General features: G+C 41.2%; 2 protein-coding genes across 5 annotated transcripts in view; one reads left to right on the top strand and one right to left on the bottom strand.

The window, feature by feature from the left end:
• EDAR (ectodysplasin A receptor) overlaps nucleotides 1-3,155 on the top strand; it is a 94,225-nt gene extending 91,070 nt beyond the window's left edge. For all 4 annotated transcript variants that reach the window (XM_065526787.2, XM_005575225.5, XM_005575224.5 and 1 more), the window contains one exon: nucleotides 400-3,155. In XM_065526787.2, the coding sequence (XP_065382859.1) occupies nucleotides 400-722 (323 nt within the window). In that variant the 3' untranslated portion in view covers nucleotides 723-3,155. The remainder of the gene's footprint in view (nucleotides 1-399) is intronic.
• CCDC138 (coiled-coil domain containing 138) overlaps nucleotides 1-17,567 on the bottom strand; it is a 139,073-nt gene that overhangs the window by 17,464 nt on the left and 104,042 nt on the right. The window lies entirely within an intron of this gene.

Here is a 17,567-nt window from a genome sequence, read left to right as displayed (position 1 = left end):
AGACACGATATTGTCTCTTTGACCCCCTCCTCAGCCCAGCCCCATGGGAGACAGGGTTACCCAACTAAGGATAACTTGTCTTGAAGTCTTTGAGAATTGCTAAAAATGGTCATCAGGGAATTATTATCATGGTCAATAGAGCAGTCATATTCCTAGTGGGGAAGGGGCTATTACCGGGGTTAGGGTACATGCACAGCCCTCTCTTGTGGCTGGCAGTGTTCTAGGTGTCGTTTGCCTTAAGTTATGCATTTGTTTTAGGTGGCTTTCTGCATGCTTTGTTTTACAATTTTTTAAATGTTTTTTTCAATAATTTTTATTTCATTTAAATAATTTTTCACAGTGTTGACCTTCTATTGACTGCGACTTGCAACATCTAACTGTGGCCATTGGTGTCTGCAGGTCTTAGCCCCACGGAGCTGCCATTTGATTGCCTCGAGAAAACTAGCCGAATGCTCAGCTCCACGTACAACTCTGAGAAGGCTGTTGTGAAAACGTGGCGCCACCTCGCCGAGAGCTTCGGCCTGAAGAGGGATGAGATTGGGGGCATGACAGACGGCATGCAGCTCTTCGACCGCATCAGCACGGCAGGTTACAGCATCCCTGAGCTGCTCACAAAACTGGTGCAGATTGAGCGGCTGGATGCTGTGGAGTCCTTGTGTGCAGACATACTGGAGTGGGCGGGGGTTGTGCCACCTGCTTCCCAGCCACATGCTGCATCCTGAAAAGCATGCCTGTGGGTTGTCCTCCCAGGACAAGCCAAGGATCAATGAGGGCTCTGGAGCTGTGAGTGGTGCCAAAAGACTGCCAAGAATCAAGGCTTTTGTGATGTCACCATATGCCTTAGGATGTTCAAGGAGCCAGATGAAATAAGGCCTGTCTTCCAATTTAACCAAAGATAAAGGACTAGAGCTGGGCTACTTTCAGATGCTCGCCTGTACTTCACCAGGCAGAGTAAATATCCACTCACTCATAGAGCGAGCCCACCAGCCCACCATTAACTCACTGAACAATGAGACAATGTTGAGGACTCAAAGGAACCAAACCCCGTGGGACTGACAGAAGTGAAGAATCTGGTCCCTGTCTTTAAGGAGTTTGCACTCCAGTAGAAGACAGAAGGAACGTATGTTTACAAACCACTTCATTGGAAGACATCAAACCATCTAATGAAGGGGCACTTAGAAAATGTAATAGAAGTTCTACGCGGGAGATGACTCCCTACTGGGATGATGAAGGATGGCATCCTAGTGAAGAAGCAGCTCAAACATTTTGGTAAAATGGCTACAAAATGCAAACACCCTGCTCCAGGTATTATTTCAGGTTTAGTACAAGTCTGTTAACACCCTATGTGGTTTCATTAGGATAACTTTACCTATCCTTGAGGTCATCCATATTCTTACAGGCCTTCCAGTCAATAACGGAAGAGCTCACTCTGTACAAAACCAATATGCAAGGCATGTGTTTGTCCAAGCAATTGGATGTGTGTAGTAGCCAGTTCCATTTACTGCATGAATCTTTGGCCTGGGTACCCTGTGGTTTGCATTACATGTGAATGGCCTTCCACTCTCAGCCTTAGGCAGATTTGACCTTTTAGGGGCAGCAATGCTCAAGGACACAGCAATTTAAATTATAACGTGTCAGGCTGTGTTTTCACTTCAAACATATATGAGTAGTCAACTGTAATTAGAGAAATGATGACTTCCTAAGAGCTCAGCCACGCATAATTCTAGATTTCAAGAGCTCATCTGAGACTCGTAGATTAGCCTCATGGCATGAGAGTTTCAGACTCAGCCTTCTGAGCCAGTCAGGGGAAGTGGAGTCCTGCAGTGCAAATGAGGGCCTGGGCTTGGAGTCCAGGGAGCTGGCTTCTAGTGCCACCTTGGGTCTTGTCTTTTCCTCTCTCAACCTCAGTTTCTCTTCTGCAAATGAGATGTTAGCCAGTGATTCTATAATCGGGGCAGGTAGGGTTCAGGTGAGCAAAAAGAAAGTGGAGCTATAGGAAATGCCAGGCCTTTGAGGTGCTCTATGGAAGTGAATACAGTGTGGTTTGTCCGTTTAAATGGGAATTAAAACAGAAAAACTCAGAATTGGCATTTTCACAGTAACTGCAATGGTTTGACATAACATTTATAGGCAGAAAGCTAATAATCTGGCATTGTTCTTGGCAGACTCTCGTACTATCCCTGTAACTGCCAAGAGCTCAGGAGGCAGGCTAGTGATCACACCAGGGGTTAATTTAGAGTTCACTGCTGAGCTCCCTGATGGCAGGTCTGACTGTGTTTATTACTAAATTAAAACAAAGTTTCTGACTTATAAAGCGAGGTTGTAAAAATGACAAGTTGCATGACTGAAAAAATGCTTTGGGGGGAAAATCAGTCATATCTTTAACACCAATAAGCAATTTCCCACCAACGAATGTAGTACATACTGTGAGAGGATCATAATGAGGTCCTGAATATTTAATATCATCATTTACTGTGTCTGTTTGCTGCTGTTTTTCAGAACCTATTTGGTTTATCTTGCAAGCTAAATACTCCACGGCAGAGCTTAATTATACTTTTAATTCCTCTTTGAAATCCTGTGGTGCCCCCTTCCCCCTGCATTGTGATAATGATGATGAGTCTCCCTTTAATTAGACTGCAAATGTCACTTGTGATGAGTGTGCCGTTCCAGGATAACAGCTTGTACCCTCCTCAGAATGTTTTCAGTGAAGGAGTAGGGTGGCTGTTCTCTGCTCCTGGTGCTTTGGCCTCATTTCACGCTATTGGAATTCTGGGACTGTAAGGCCAGCCAGTGTCAGCTCATGTTCCGCTGGCTCTCCACCTGCCATTTTTAGGGAGCTATTCCTTATATAGTTACACATTCTCTTGTCATTTACTTATTTGGAAACATGGAATTTACTCTGACAAGCTTTAGCCTTTGTTATGGGATTCAGAACAATGAGATCATAATAATTCTCACTGAACAAAGCTGGGACTCCATCCTGCCATTTTTGTGTGGAGATATTACTTTGCAATACTTTAAAACATTTAGAAAACACCCCAGGGTAGGTCTGTGGCCCTTAGACAGTGAAGTCTTAATTGTCAATATTTTTGTCTAACTCTGTATATATATAACTTATTATATTTTATAATCTCAATAAACACACTAATAAGATTTATAGACTGCTGTAATATGAGCTCTTTGTATTTGGGGTGGTGGGTCAGTGGGTGAGTGCAGAAGGTTCTGATTGCTCTGTTCCTGGTTATTGCACTATGTGTGATGAGACTGTAGGATTGCAACCAGCTATAAACACAGTGCCTAAAATGTTATGGCCTGGGCCATTCACTAGAGTCCACTGCTCTAGTGAACGTCTGGTGTTCTAGAAGTAGAACGCTAGAACTTCTAGTGTAGAAGCAAACAACATTACAAGGAGATCATGTAAAAACCACCTGGAGCATTGTTTTCCAAGTTGCTGTTATTAGCACATAAGGCATTGTATCACTTATCTATTTCTGTGTAACAAACTATCTTAAAATTCAATGGCTTAAAGCTACAGGCATTTATTATCATAGCTTGGGGGTTAGTAGAGGGTCAGTCAGCTGACTTAGGTTGGGCTCAGTTGAATGTGGGTCAACTGGGGCCTCTGCCTGTTGGAATACCTTAACTGGGGCAGCTCTACTCCATCATCTCTGTCAACCTAGATAACAGAGAGAGGCTCTCTAAAAGAAAATGATGATATGTATTGGGGAATAGGGCATTACAATGGGAATACATGTGCCATAGTAAACTACGTGTGTTTTTGAAGAGGTAAAGGAAGACAACAGTTCTTAAAGGAAAAATAAGAAGGATTACATAATTATTTTGAGACAATTATCCTTGGCTGCAAGGATCAACAATAAGGGTGGTGCCAGTCCAAGGCTGGACAGGGAGTTGTTGGGCAGAGGTCCTTGCAGGAGGCTTTGTGTGTGTTTAAGATTGTGATGGCTTTTGCGCAAGGTTTTGGTTTTTTCAGAGTCTTGTGATGGCTCTTGTCATCAGTCATTTATCTAGGAGAACCCTTCTTTCATGGCCTTCCGTGGCTCTATTTGTCAGGGTTGTTTTTTGTTTTTGTTTTTGGCACAAGTGACTCCTTTATAATACTGACAACTTTCACATTTCCCCCATTTGATCAAGATCTTTATCAGAGAGCATCCCCGATGAGCCATCCCGTAGTTAGGTTTTGATTATTCCTTGGTGCCAGGATAGACCTGTCCTAGGTGGCTGGTCTGGTCTCACACTGGAGGGATTTCATGGTGACTAGGAGTCAGTGTCAAAACCCTTTAGCCATGTTTGAGCAAAAGGGAAGTTTGGAGAGACTGGCTCTCAGGCTAGGTCTACTTGAAGTCTATTGTTAAGTTCGATTTTGTCTGTTCTGTAAACATTTGCTATCATCTCAAAATGCAGGGCCCGTATTATTCTGTTAGAAGGTGTACTTCTACTGAGATTTGACAAGTAACAGATAGGAAGTTTAAAAAACGAAAATGTAAAGGAAAAATAAAATCAATAGTAATATGAGAATTCCAGTTTGCATAATGGTTTTGAGCCATGAATGTAGGTTTAAAGGCAAACAAATGAATAAATGAAATAACCGTGAGGAATTGGGTGACCCTTCTTGTAACCTTGTGGCCTTTTTCTTTATTTTGTGAACATGGGTCTCAACTTTCCCAGAGGAATTTACCTAGGTACAGCATGTAGTATTAGAAATAGCACAGACAAAGATGGCTACCAGAAGCATTTCATGTCAGCCTCTTCCACTTAGAACAAACATAGTGTGTAGACAGTCACACTTTGAATACATTATCCAATAGAGAACACTGGAATTCAACAGAGAAGTGGCAGGAAACACCAAAAGCAGGGAAGGAGAAGGGAGACAAGCAGCCTGCCTAGCCAGGATCAACTAGGAGCTGGGACTGACTTCCCAATTCTGGGAAAGGGTGAATGAGAGACTTCCAGTGGCCCAGATCCCCACCATGAAATCATGTAATCCTGGCCATGAGACCCCCTCAACCCTCCCAACCACTGAAGCTAACATAGGGAGCTTCCGGGAGACCGTGGGATGGAACTGCTCCAAAGATGGAGCTTGCACTGGATCCCACACTTGTCTGAGACCTAAGCAACTACAGCAAGACACCATTTTCAAACCTAGCCGTGGGTAGACTGCATGCTGTCCTGGGGCCCAGAGGCACTGGGACTGAGGTGTTACAGAAACCCAGATTGCTGCTGCTGGGAATAGGGAGTAAGCTGTGAGCACTCCCACAGCCAGGGCTAAGAAACAAACAAGGAAAGGGTTGCAGTTGCTGATGCCAGGAAGTGGGTGCTGCTGGGACGGAGATTAGGATGCTGAAAGGGTGTAAGCTGCCGCTGGGACTTGCTCACCAGCTGAAATGGGGCCTCCTGCAGCCAGGGTGGGAGCGTGAGACAGGCATGGGCTAACACTGTCAAGGCTGGAAAGCAAACCCCACTGGGACTGTGGGAAGGACATACATTCCCACTTACCAGCCCAGGCTGTGACCACAGAGCACAGCCACACTCTGTCCAGTCGTAGCACTTCAGCACAGCTGCTAGCATCTCTTACCTGAGCACTCTGCCTGGGGCCTGAGGATCACCCTACCCTGGCCCCCAATGGTGGTTCTTGCTCTCACCAAGAGGCCTGAGCACAAACCTGCACAGCCCAGCTTTGCCCCCCTCTTTGAGACAGGACACATATCCTGGGGTCCTGGGGACTGTGCAAGGCAATCCACCACCTTGGGTACCTGAGCACTCTTTCTGGGGCCTATGGTTGGGCCTAAACTCCCAGCCACCATCACGTCACCTGGCACCTCCTTGCAAGTGCCACCTGAAGGCCTAGAGATTGTCCCACCCAGCCCATCACAGCAACCACCAACATCAATGCACACCACTTGGGACCCACACAATCATCCTGCTCCTGCTGCTGCCATCGCTCATGCTATGCCAGCTGCCCAAAGGCCCCAAAACCCACCTACACACCCAGTCCATTGCTGCCACTACCAGCAACTGAACAAGCCACCTGGAGGCCCAGAAATCAGCCTGCCAAATAACTGCCAACAGAGATGCCAGCATATACAGCCCTGGGCACAAATGGGCACATTTAGCCCATTGCTGTCATCACTAGGGCCTGAAGACTGGCCCATCTGGCATCCCAATCCCTAGTACAACTTCACCACAGCCTCCACTAGTAACTTCACCCTAACCCAGTGGGGAAATCATGGATGCCACCAACACTATTTACAGCCTACAAAATTATACAGAGACTACATTACTACATGCATCCAGAATCAAAGCCAAAGTACCCTACTAAACCAAAACCATAGATATATCTTTAGGAAAAAATCCTCTTCTATGAAAGAAAATTTCAAAAACAGGAAGAAGCAACAGTTACACCAGATGTGCAGAGATCCACTTAAGGACAAATGAAACATGAAAAATTAAGGAAATGTGATGCCTCTAAACGAACATCAGAATTCTCAAGCAATACATCTTAATCAAAAAGAAATTTTTGAAATCCCATATAAAAAATTTGAAATATTGATTTTAAAGGAGCTCAGTGATATACAAAAGAACTCTGAAAAACAATACAAAGAAATCAGGAAAACAATACGGGATATGAATGAAAAATTTACCAAGGAGATACGTTTTTTTTTTTAAAGAACCAAATAGAAATTCCAGAACCGAAGAATTCATTGAAGGAAGTATAAAATACATTTGAAAACTTCAAAAACAGATTAGATAAGGGAGAATAAAGAATCTCAGAACTTGAAGACAGAATATTTTAAATAATCCAGTCAGACAAAAAGAAAAAGAATAAAACAAAATGAGTAAAGCCTTCATGACACTTGGGAAAACACAAAGTGATCAAATATTTGAGTTATTAATATCCCTGAGACTAAAGAGACAAAGAAAATATTAGAAAATTTAATTAATAAAATAATAGATGAAAACTTCCTAAGTCTAGAGATTTAGACATTGAAATACAGGAGACTCACTGATCTCCAGGAATATACATTCTGCAAGCGTTTTCTCCATGACACACTATAGTCCAACTGTCTAAAGTCAAAGATAAAGGGTGAATCCTAAAAAGAGCAAGAGAAAAGCATACGGTTACCTGAAAACCCCTGACCAAGTGCGGTGGCTCATGCCTGTAATCCTGACACTTTGGGAGGCTCAGATGGGTAATCACTCATACTCAGGAGTACAAGACCAGCCTGAGCAACATGGCAAAACCCCATCTCTACCAAAAATACAAAAAATTAGCCAGGCATGGTGGCTTGTGCCTGTGGTCCCAGCTACTAAGGAGGCTGAGATGGGAGGACTGCTTGAGCCTGGGAGGCAGAGGCTGCAGTAAGCCCATATCATGTCACTGTACTGCACTCTGGCCTAGGTGACAGAGTGAGACCCCAGTGAGACCCCATCTGAAAAAAAAGAAAGAAAGACAACCCCATCAGCCTAAGAGTGAGTTTCTCAGCAGAAACCTTACAGGCCAGAAGAGAATGGTATGATATACTCAAAGTGCTGAAAGAAAAAAATGTCAGCCAAGAATACTATATCCAGCAAAATTATCCTTCATAAATGAAAAAGAAGTAGTCTTTCCTGGACAAGCAAATGCTGAGGGAATTCACTACCACTAGACCACTCCTACAAGAAATGCTCAAGGGAATTTTAAGCCTGGAAGCAAAATAACAACATTTACCATCATGGAAACAAATGAAAGTATAAAACTCACTGGTAAAGCAATCACATAAAATAGGAAGAGAAATGGTACCACTGTAGAAACCCACCAACCACAACAACAATCAATAAGAGAAAAAGAAAGGAACAAAGAATATATGAAACAACCAGAAAAGACAACAAAACCTCACATATCAATAACCTTGAACACAAACAGATTTAACTCTCCACTTAAAAGATATACAATAGCTGAATGGATTAAGAAGCATGATCTAACTATACGCTTCTTACAAGAAACTCACCTTACCACTTTACGTCTGAAAGTAAAGTGATGTACATATTCCATACAAATGAAAAACAAAATTGAGCAGGTATAGTTGTACTTATGAAATAGAATAGACTTTAAGTCAAAAATAGTAAAAAAAAAAAAAAAAAAAAGACAAAAAAGGTTCTTATATAATGATAAATGGATCAATCCAGCAAGAGGATATAATTATTCTAAATATGTATGTCTAGAACATTGGAGCACTCATAAAAATAAAGTTAATATTATTAGATCTAAGGAGAGATAGATGCAATACAGTAATAGTCAAAGACTTCATCTCTCCCACTCAGCATTAGATAGATCACCTGGACAGAAAATCAAGCAGCACTGGATTTAAACTAAACTTTAGAGCAACTGGTCCTAACAGATCTTTTTTTTTTTTTTTTTTGAGACGGAGTCTCACTCTGTTGCCCAGGCTGGAGTGCAGTGGCACAATCTCGGCTCACTGCAAGCTCCACCTCCCAGGTTCATGCCATTCTCCTGCCTCAGCCTCCCGTGTAGCTGGGACTACAGGTGCCCGCCACTGCACCCGGCTAATTTTTTGTATTTTTAGTAGAGACGGGGTTTCACCGTGTTAGCCAGAATGGTCTCGATCTACCTCGTGATCCGCCCGTCTTGGCCTCCCAGTGCTGGGATTACAGGCGTGAGCCACCGTACCCGGCCCTCTAACAGATCTTTACAGAACATTCTATCTGACTACAGAATATACATTCTCTCATCAGCATGTGGAACATTCTCCAGGATAGACCATATGTTAGGCCACAAAACAAGTCTCAATAAAACTTAACAAACCAAAATCATATCAAGTATTTTCTTAGACCACATGGATAAAACTAGAAATCAATACCATGAGGAACTTTAGAAACTATACAAAGACATGGAAATTAAATAGAATGCTCTGAATAACTGCTGGATAAAAAAGAAATTAATATAAAAACTTTAAAAAATTTCAAAGAAATAAAAATGGAGAAACAATATACCAAAACTGATGGGATACAACAAAAGCAGCGCAAAGGGGTAGGTTTACAGCAACAAACACCTACACCAAAAAAAGGAGAAAGAGTACAAATTAACAATCAAACAATATACCTCAAGGAAATAGAAAAGCAAGAACAAACCAAACCCAAAAATAGACAAAAAGAAATAATAAAGATCAGAGCAGGAGTAAATAAAGTAGGGACTTAAAAAAATACAAAGACTCAACAAAATGAAAAATTGTCCCAAAAGGTTAAAAAAAAAAAAAAAAGATAAATTGTTAGCTAAATTAACCAAGGAAAGAAGACCCAAATAAAATCAGAAATGAAAAAGAAGATATTACAAGTGATACCACAGAATTACAAAAGTATAATCAGACTATTATGAACAAGTATTTGCTCACAAATTAGAAAACACAGAGGAAATGGATAAATTCCCAGAAACATACAACCTACCAAGACTGAATCAGGAAGAAAGAGAAAACATGAAAAGATCAATAAGAAGATTGAATCAGTGATAAAAAGTCACCCAAGAAAAAAAGCCCAGGACTAAATGGATTCAAACTGAATTCTAGCAAACATACAAAGAAATAACACCAACCCCCCTGAAACTATTCCCAAAAATTGAAGAGAGGGACATTCTCCTTAACTTATTCCATGAGGCGAGCATTACCCTAATACCAAAACCAGACAAAGATATAACAAGAAAACTATAGGCCAATATCCCTGGTGAATGAACATATATGCAAAAATCCTCCATAAAATACAAGCAAACCAAATCCAACAGCATATCAAAAACATAATACACCATTATCAAATGGGATTTATGCCAGGGATGCAAGGATAGTTCAACATATGCAAATCAATAAAGGTGATAGATCACATCAACAGAATGAAGGACAAAAACCATGTGATCATCTCAACAGATGCAGAAAAAGCATTTGAAAAAATTCAACATCGGCGGAGCAAGATGGCCAAATAGGAACAGCTCCAGTCTCCAACTCCCAGCGCGAGCGACATAGAAGACCGGTGATTTCTGCATTTTCAACTGAGGTACTGGGTTCATCTCACTGGGGAGTGCCGGACGATCGGTGCTGGTCAGCTGCTGCAGCCCGACCAGCGAGAGCTGAAGCAGGGCGAGGCATTGCCTCACCTGAGAAGCGCAAGGGGGAAGGGAATCCCTTTTCCTAGCCAGGGGAACTGAGACACACAACACCTGGAAAATCGGGTAACTCCCACCCCAATACTGCGCTTTAAGCAAACAGGCACACCAGGAGATCATATCCCACACCTGGCCGGGAGGGTCCCACACCCACGGAGCCTCCCTCATTGCTAGCACAGCAGTCTGTGATCTACCGGCAAGGCAGCAGCGAGGCTGGGGGAGGGGCGCCCGCCATTGCTGAGGCTTAAGTAGGTAAACAAAGCTGCTGGGAAGCTCGAACTGGGTGGAGCTCACAGCAGCTCAAGGAAACCTGCCTGTCTCTGTAGACTCCACCTCTGGGGACAGGGCAATAACAAACACAGCCGAAACCTCTGCAGACGCAAACGACTCTGTCTGACAGCTTTGAAGAGAGCAGTGGATCTCCCAACACGGAGGTTGAGATCTGAGAAGGGACAGACTCCCTGCTCAAGTGGGTCCCTGACCCCTGAGTAGCCTAACTGGGAGACATCCCCCACTAGGGGCAGTCTGACACCCCACACCTCACAGGGTGGAGTACACACCTGAGAGGAAGCTTCCAAAGCAAGAATCAGACAGGTACACTCGCTGTTCAGAAATATTCTATCTTCTGCAGCCTCTGCTGCTGATACCCAGGCAAACAGGGTCTGGAGTGGACCTCAAGCAATCTCCAACAGACGTACAGCTGAGGGTCCTGACTGTTAGAAGGAAAACTATCAAACAGGAAGGACACCTACACCAAAACTCCATCAGTACATCACCATCATCAAAGACCAGAGGCAGATAAAACCACAAAGATGGGGAAAAAGCAGGGCAGAAAAGCTGGAAGTTCAAAAAATAAGAGCGCATCTCCCCCGGCAAAGGAGCGCAGCTCATCGCCAGCAACGGATCAAAGCTGGACGGAGAATGACTTTGATGAGATGAGAGAAGAAGGCTTCAGTCCATCAAATTTCTCAGAGCTAAAGGAGGAATTACGTACCCAGCGCAAAGAAACTAAAAATCTTGAAAAAAAAGTGGAAGAATTGATGGCTAGAGTAATTAATGCAGAGAAGGTCATAAACGAAATGAAAGAGATGAAAACCATGACACGAGAAATACGTGACAAATGCACAAGCTTCAGTAACCGACTCGATCAACTGGAAGAAAGAGTATCTGCGATTGAGGATCAAATGAATGAAATGAAGCGAGAAGAGAAACCAAAAGAAAAAAGAAGAAAAAGAAATGAACAAAGCCTGCAAGAAGTATGGGATTATGTAAAAAGACCAAATCTACGTCTGATTGGGGTGCCTGAAAGTGAGGGGGAAAATGGAACCAAGTTGGAAAACACTCTTCAGGATATCATCCAGGAGAACTTCCCCAACCTAGTAGGGCAGGCCAACATTCAAATCCAGGAAATACAGAGAACACCACAAAGATACTCCTCAAGAAGAGCAACTCCAACACACATAATTGCCAGATTCACCAAAGTTGAAATGAAGGAAAAACTGTTAAGGGCAGCCAGAGAGAAAGGTCGGGTTACCCACAAAGGGAAACCCATCAGACTAACAGCAGATCTCTCGGCAGAAACTCTCCAAGCCAGAAGAGAGTGGGGGCCAATATTCAACATTCTTAAAGAAAAGAATTTTCAACCCAGAATTTCATATCCAGCCAAACTAAGTTTCATAAGTGAAGGAGAAATAAAATCCTTTACAGATAAGCAAATGCTTAGAGATTTTGTCACCACTAGGCCTGCCTTACAAGAGACCCTGAAGGAAGCACTCAACATGGAAAGGAACAACCAGTACCAGCCATTGCAAAAACATGCCAAAATGTAAAGACCATCGAGGCTAGGAAGAAACTGCATCAACTAACGAGCAAAATAACCAGTTAATATCATAATGGCAGGATCAAGTTCACACATAACAATCTTAACCTTAAATGTAAATGGACTAAATGCTCCAATTAAAAGACACAGACTGGCAAACTGGATAAAGAGTCAAGACCCATCAGTCTGCTGTATTCAGGAGACCCATCTCACACGCAGAGACATACATAGGCTCAAAATAAAGGGATGGAGGAAGATTTACCAAGCAAATGGAGAACAAAAAAAAGCGGGGGTTGCAATACTACTCTCTGATAAAACAGACTTTAAACCATCAAAGATCAAAAGAGACAAAGAAGGCCATTACATAATGGTAAAGGGATCAATTCAACAGGAAGAGCTAACTATCCTAAATATATATGCACCCAATACAGGAGCACCCAGATTCATCAAGCAAGTCCTTAGAGACTTACAAAGAGACTTAGACTCCCATACAATAATAATGGGAGACTTCAACACTCCACTGTCAACATTAGACAGATCAACGAGACAGAAAGTTAACAAGGATATCCAGGAATTGAACTCATCTCTGCAGCAAGCAGACCTAATAGACATCTATAGAACTCTCCACCCCAAATCAACAGAATATACATTCTTCTCAGCACCACATCGTACTTACTCCAAAATCGACCACGTAATTGGAAGTAAAGCACTCCTCAGCAAATGTACAAGAACAGAAATTATAACAAACTGTCTCTCAGACCACAGTGCAATCAAACTAGAACTCAGGACTAAGAAACTCAATCAAAACTGCTCAACTACATGGAAACTGAACAACCTGCTCCTGAATGACTACTGGGTACATAACGAAATGAAGGCAGAAATAAAGATGTTCTTTGAAACCAATGAGAACAAAGACACAACATACCAGAATCTCTGGGACACATTTAAAGCAGTGTGTAGAGGGAAATTTATAGCACTAAATGCCCACAAGAGAAAGCAGGAAAGATCTAAAATTGACACTCTAACATCAAAATTAAAAGAACTAGAGAAGCAAGAGCAAACACATTCGAAAGCTAGCAGAAGGCTAGAAATAACTAAGATCAGAGCAGAACTGAAGGAGATAGAGACACAAAAAACTCTCCAAAAAATCAATGAATCCAGGAGTTGGTTTTTTGAAAAGATCAACAAAATTGACAGACCACTAGCAAGACTAATAAAGAAGAAAAGAGAGAAGAATCAAACCGACGCAATTAAAAATGATAAAGGGGATATCACCACCAACCCCACAGAAATACAAACTACCATCAGAGAATACTATAAACACCTCTACGCAAATAAACTGGAAAATCTAGAAGAAATGGATAATTTCCTGGACACTTACACTATCCCAAGACTAAACCAGGAAGAAGTTGAATCCCTGAATAGACCAATAGCAGGCTCTGAAATTGAGGCAATAATTAATAGCCTACCAACCAAAAAAAGTCCAGGACCAGATGGATTCACAGCTGAATTCTACCAGAGGTACAAGGAGGAGTTGGTACCATTCCTTCTGAAACTATTCCAATCAATAGAAAAAGAGGGAATCCTCCCCTAACTCATTTTATGAGGCCAACATCATCCTGATACCAAAGCCTGGCAGAGACACAACAAAAAAAGAGAATTTTAGACCAATATCCCTGATGAACATCGATGCAAAAATCCTCAATAAAATACTGGCAAACCAGATTCAGCAACACATCAAAAAGCTTATCCACCATGATCAAGTGGGCTTCATCCCTGGGATGCAAGGCTGGTTCAACATTTGCAAATCAATAAACATAATCCAGCATATAAACAGAACCAAAGACAAGAACCACATGATTATCTCAATTGATGCAGAAAAGGCTTTTGACAAAATTCAACAGCCCTTCATGCTAAAAACGCTCAATAAATTCGGTATTGATGGAACGTACCTCAAAATAAAACAGCTATTTATGACAAACCCACAGCCAATATCATACTGAATGGGCAAAAACTGGAAAAATTCCCTTTGAAAACTGGCACAAGACAGGGATGCCCTCTCTCACCACTCCTATTCAACATAGTGTTGGAAGTTCTGGCTAGGGCAATTAGGCAAGAGAAAGAAATCAAGGGTATTCAGTTAGGAAAAGAAGAAGTCAAACTGTCCCTGTTTGCAGATGACATGATTGTATATTTAGAAAACCCCATTGTCTCAGCCCAAAATCTCCTTAAGCTGATAAGCAACTTCAGCAAAGTCTCAGGATACAAAATTAATGTGCAAAAATCACAAGCATTCTTATACACCAGTAACAGACAAACAGAGAGCCAAATCAGGAATGAACTTCCATTCACAATTGCTTCAAAGAGAATAAAATACCTAGGAATCCAACTTACAAGGGATGTAAAGGACCTCTTCAAGGAGAACTACAAACCACTGCTCAGTGAAATAAAAGAGGACACAAACAAATGGAAGAACATACCATGCTCATGGATAGGAAGAATCAATATCGTGAAAATGGCCATACTGCCCAAGGTAATTTATAGATTCAATGCCATCCCCATCAAGCTACAAATGACTTTCTTCACAGAATTGGAAAAAACTGCTTTAAAGTTCATATGGAACCAAAAAAGAGTCCGCATCTCCAAGACAATCCTAAGTCAAAAGAACAAAGCTGGAGGCATCACGCTACCTGACTTCAAACTATACTACAAGGCTACAGTAACCAAAACAGCATGGTACTGGTACCAAAACAGAGATATAGACCAATGGAACAGAACAGAGTCCTCAGAAATAATACCACACATCTACAGCCATCTGATCTTTGACAAACCTGACAAAAACAAGAAATGGGGAAAGGATTCCCTATTTAATAAATGGTGCTGGGAAAATTGGCTAGCCATAAGTAGAAAGCTGAAACTGGATCCTTTCCTTACTCCTTATACGAAAATTAATTCAAGATGGATTAGAGACTTAAATGTTAGACCTAATACCATAAAAATCCTAGAGGAAAACCTAGGTAGTACCATTCAGGACATAGGCATGGGCAAAGACTTCATGTCTAAAACATCAAAAGCAATGGCAGCAAAAGCCAAAATTGACAAATGGGATCTCATTAAATTAAAGAGCTTCTGCACAGCAAAAGAAACTACCATCAGAGTGAACAGGCAACCTACAGAATGGGAGAAAATTTTTGCAATCTACTCATCTGACAAAGGGCTAATATCCAGAACCTACAAAGAACTCAAACAAATTTACAAGAAAAAAACAAACAACCCCATCAAAAAGTGGGCAAAGGATATAAACAGACATTTCTCAAAAGAAGACATTCATACAGCCAACAGACACATGAAAAAATGCTCATCATCACTGGCCATCAGAGAAATGCAAATCAAAACCACAATGAGATACCATCTCACACCAGTTAGAATGGTGATCATTAAAAAGTCAGGAAACAACAGGTGCCGGAGAGGATGTGGAGAAATAGGAACACTTTTACACTGTTGGTGGGATTGTAAACTAGTTCAACCATTATGGAAAACAGTATGGCGATTCCTCAAGGATCTAGAACTAGATGTACCATATGACCCAGCCATCCCATTACTGGGTATATACCCAAAGGATTATAAATTATGCTGCTATAAAGACACATGCACACGTATGTTTATTGCAGCACTATTCACAATAGCAAAGACTTGGAATCAACCCAAAGGTCCATCAGTGACAGATTGGATTAAGAAAATGTGGCACATATACACCATAGAATACTATGCAGCCATCAAAAAGGATGAGTTTGCATCCTTTGTAGGGACATGGATGCAGCTGGAAACCATCATTCTTAGCAAACTATCACAAGAACAGAAAACCAAACACCACATGTTCTCACTCATAGGTGGGAACTGAACAATGAGATCACTTGGACTCAGGAAGGGGAACATCACACACAGGGGCCTATCATGGGGAGGGGGGAGGGGGGAGGGATTGCATTGGGAGTTATACCTGATGTAAATGATGAGTTGATGGGTGCAGCACACCAACATGGCACAAGTATACATATGTAACAAACCTGCACGTTATGCACATGTATCCTACAACTTAAAGTATAATAATAATAAATTAATTAATTAATTAAAAAAACAAAAAAAATTCAACATCACTCCAGGATAAAAACTGTCAACAAACTAGGCATAGAAGAAACTTACCTCGAAATAAGAAAGGCTATGACAAGCCCACAGCTAACATCATACTGAACGGAGAAAAGCTAAAAGCCTTTCCTCTAAGAACTGAAATAAGACAAGGATACCCCAGTTTCCCACTGAAATTCAACATAGTACTGGAAATCCTAGCCAGAGCACTCAGGCAAGAGAAAGAAAGAAATAAAAAGCATCCAGATTGGAAAAGAGGAAATCAAATTGGCCCTCCTTGCTGATGCTATGGCCTTATATCTACCTGAATACTCCACCAAAATCTCTTATATCTAATAAATAAATTCAGTAAAGTTGCAGGATACAAAACCAACATAACAAAAATCAGTAGCATTTCTATACCAATAATGATCTAACTGAGAAAGAAATCAAGAAGGCAATCCCATTTACGATAGCTACAAAAATAAAATACCTAGGAATAAATTTAACCAAGGGAGTGGAAAATCTCTATAAGGAAAACTATAAAACACTGATGAAAGAAATTGAAGAAGACACAAATAAAATGGAGAAAGGTCCCATGCTCATGGATAAGAGAAATTAATATCATTAAAATAACCACATTGCCCAAAGCAATCTACAGATTCAATGCAATCCCCATCAAAATACCAACGTCACTTTTCACAGAATTAAAAAAGCAATCCTAAAATTTATATGGAACCAAAAAAGAGCTCAAAGTCATCATGAGCAAAAAGACAAAAGCTGCAGGTATCACAATGACTCACTTCAAAACATTTTACAAGCATATAGTAACCAAAGCAGCATGATACTGTTATAAAAACAGACACGTAGACCAATGGAACAAAATAAAGAAACCAGAAATAAAGGCACATATTTATGGCCAAGTGATCTTTGACAAAGCCAAAAAGAACTTACATTGGGGAAAGTTCACCCTCTTCAATAAATGATAGTGAGAAAATTGGTTAACTACATGCAGAAGAATGAACATGGACCTCTATCTCTCATCATATACAAAAATAAACTAAAAATTAGATTAGAGATGTACACATAAGATGTGAAACTATAAAAAAAATATCATAAGAAAGCCTAGGGAAAACTCTCCTGGACATTGGTCTGGGGAAAGAATTTATGACTGAGACCTCAAAAGCACAGGCGACAAAACAAAAATAGACAAATAGGATTATAATAAACTAAAAATATTTGACACAGCAAAGGAAATGATCAACAGAGTGAAGAGACAACCTATTGAAGAGTAGAAAATATCTGCAAACTATTCATCCAACAAGGGACTAATATTCCAAATACACAAGGAACTCAAACAGCCCAACAGTTAAAAAAATTTTTTTACATCCCATTAAAAAGTGGGCAAAGGGGGCTGGGCGTGGTGGTTCACACCTGTAATCCCAGCACTTTTGGAAGCCA

This window comes from Macaca fascicularis, chromosome 13 (assembly GCF_037993035.2).
Source record: "Macaca fascicularis isolate 582-1 chromosome 13, T2T-MFA8v1.1".
Classification (NCBI taxonomy): domain Eukaryota; kingdom Metazoa; phylum Chordata; class Mammalia; order Primates; family Cercopithecidae; genus Macaca; species Macaca fascicularis.
This window is presented reverse-complemented; position numbering and strand designations above follow the sequence as displayed.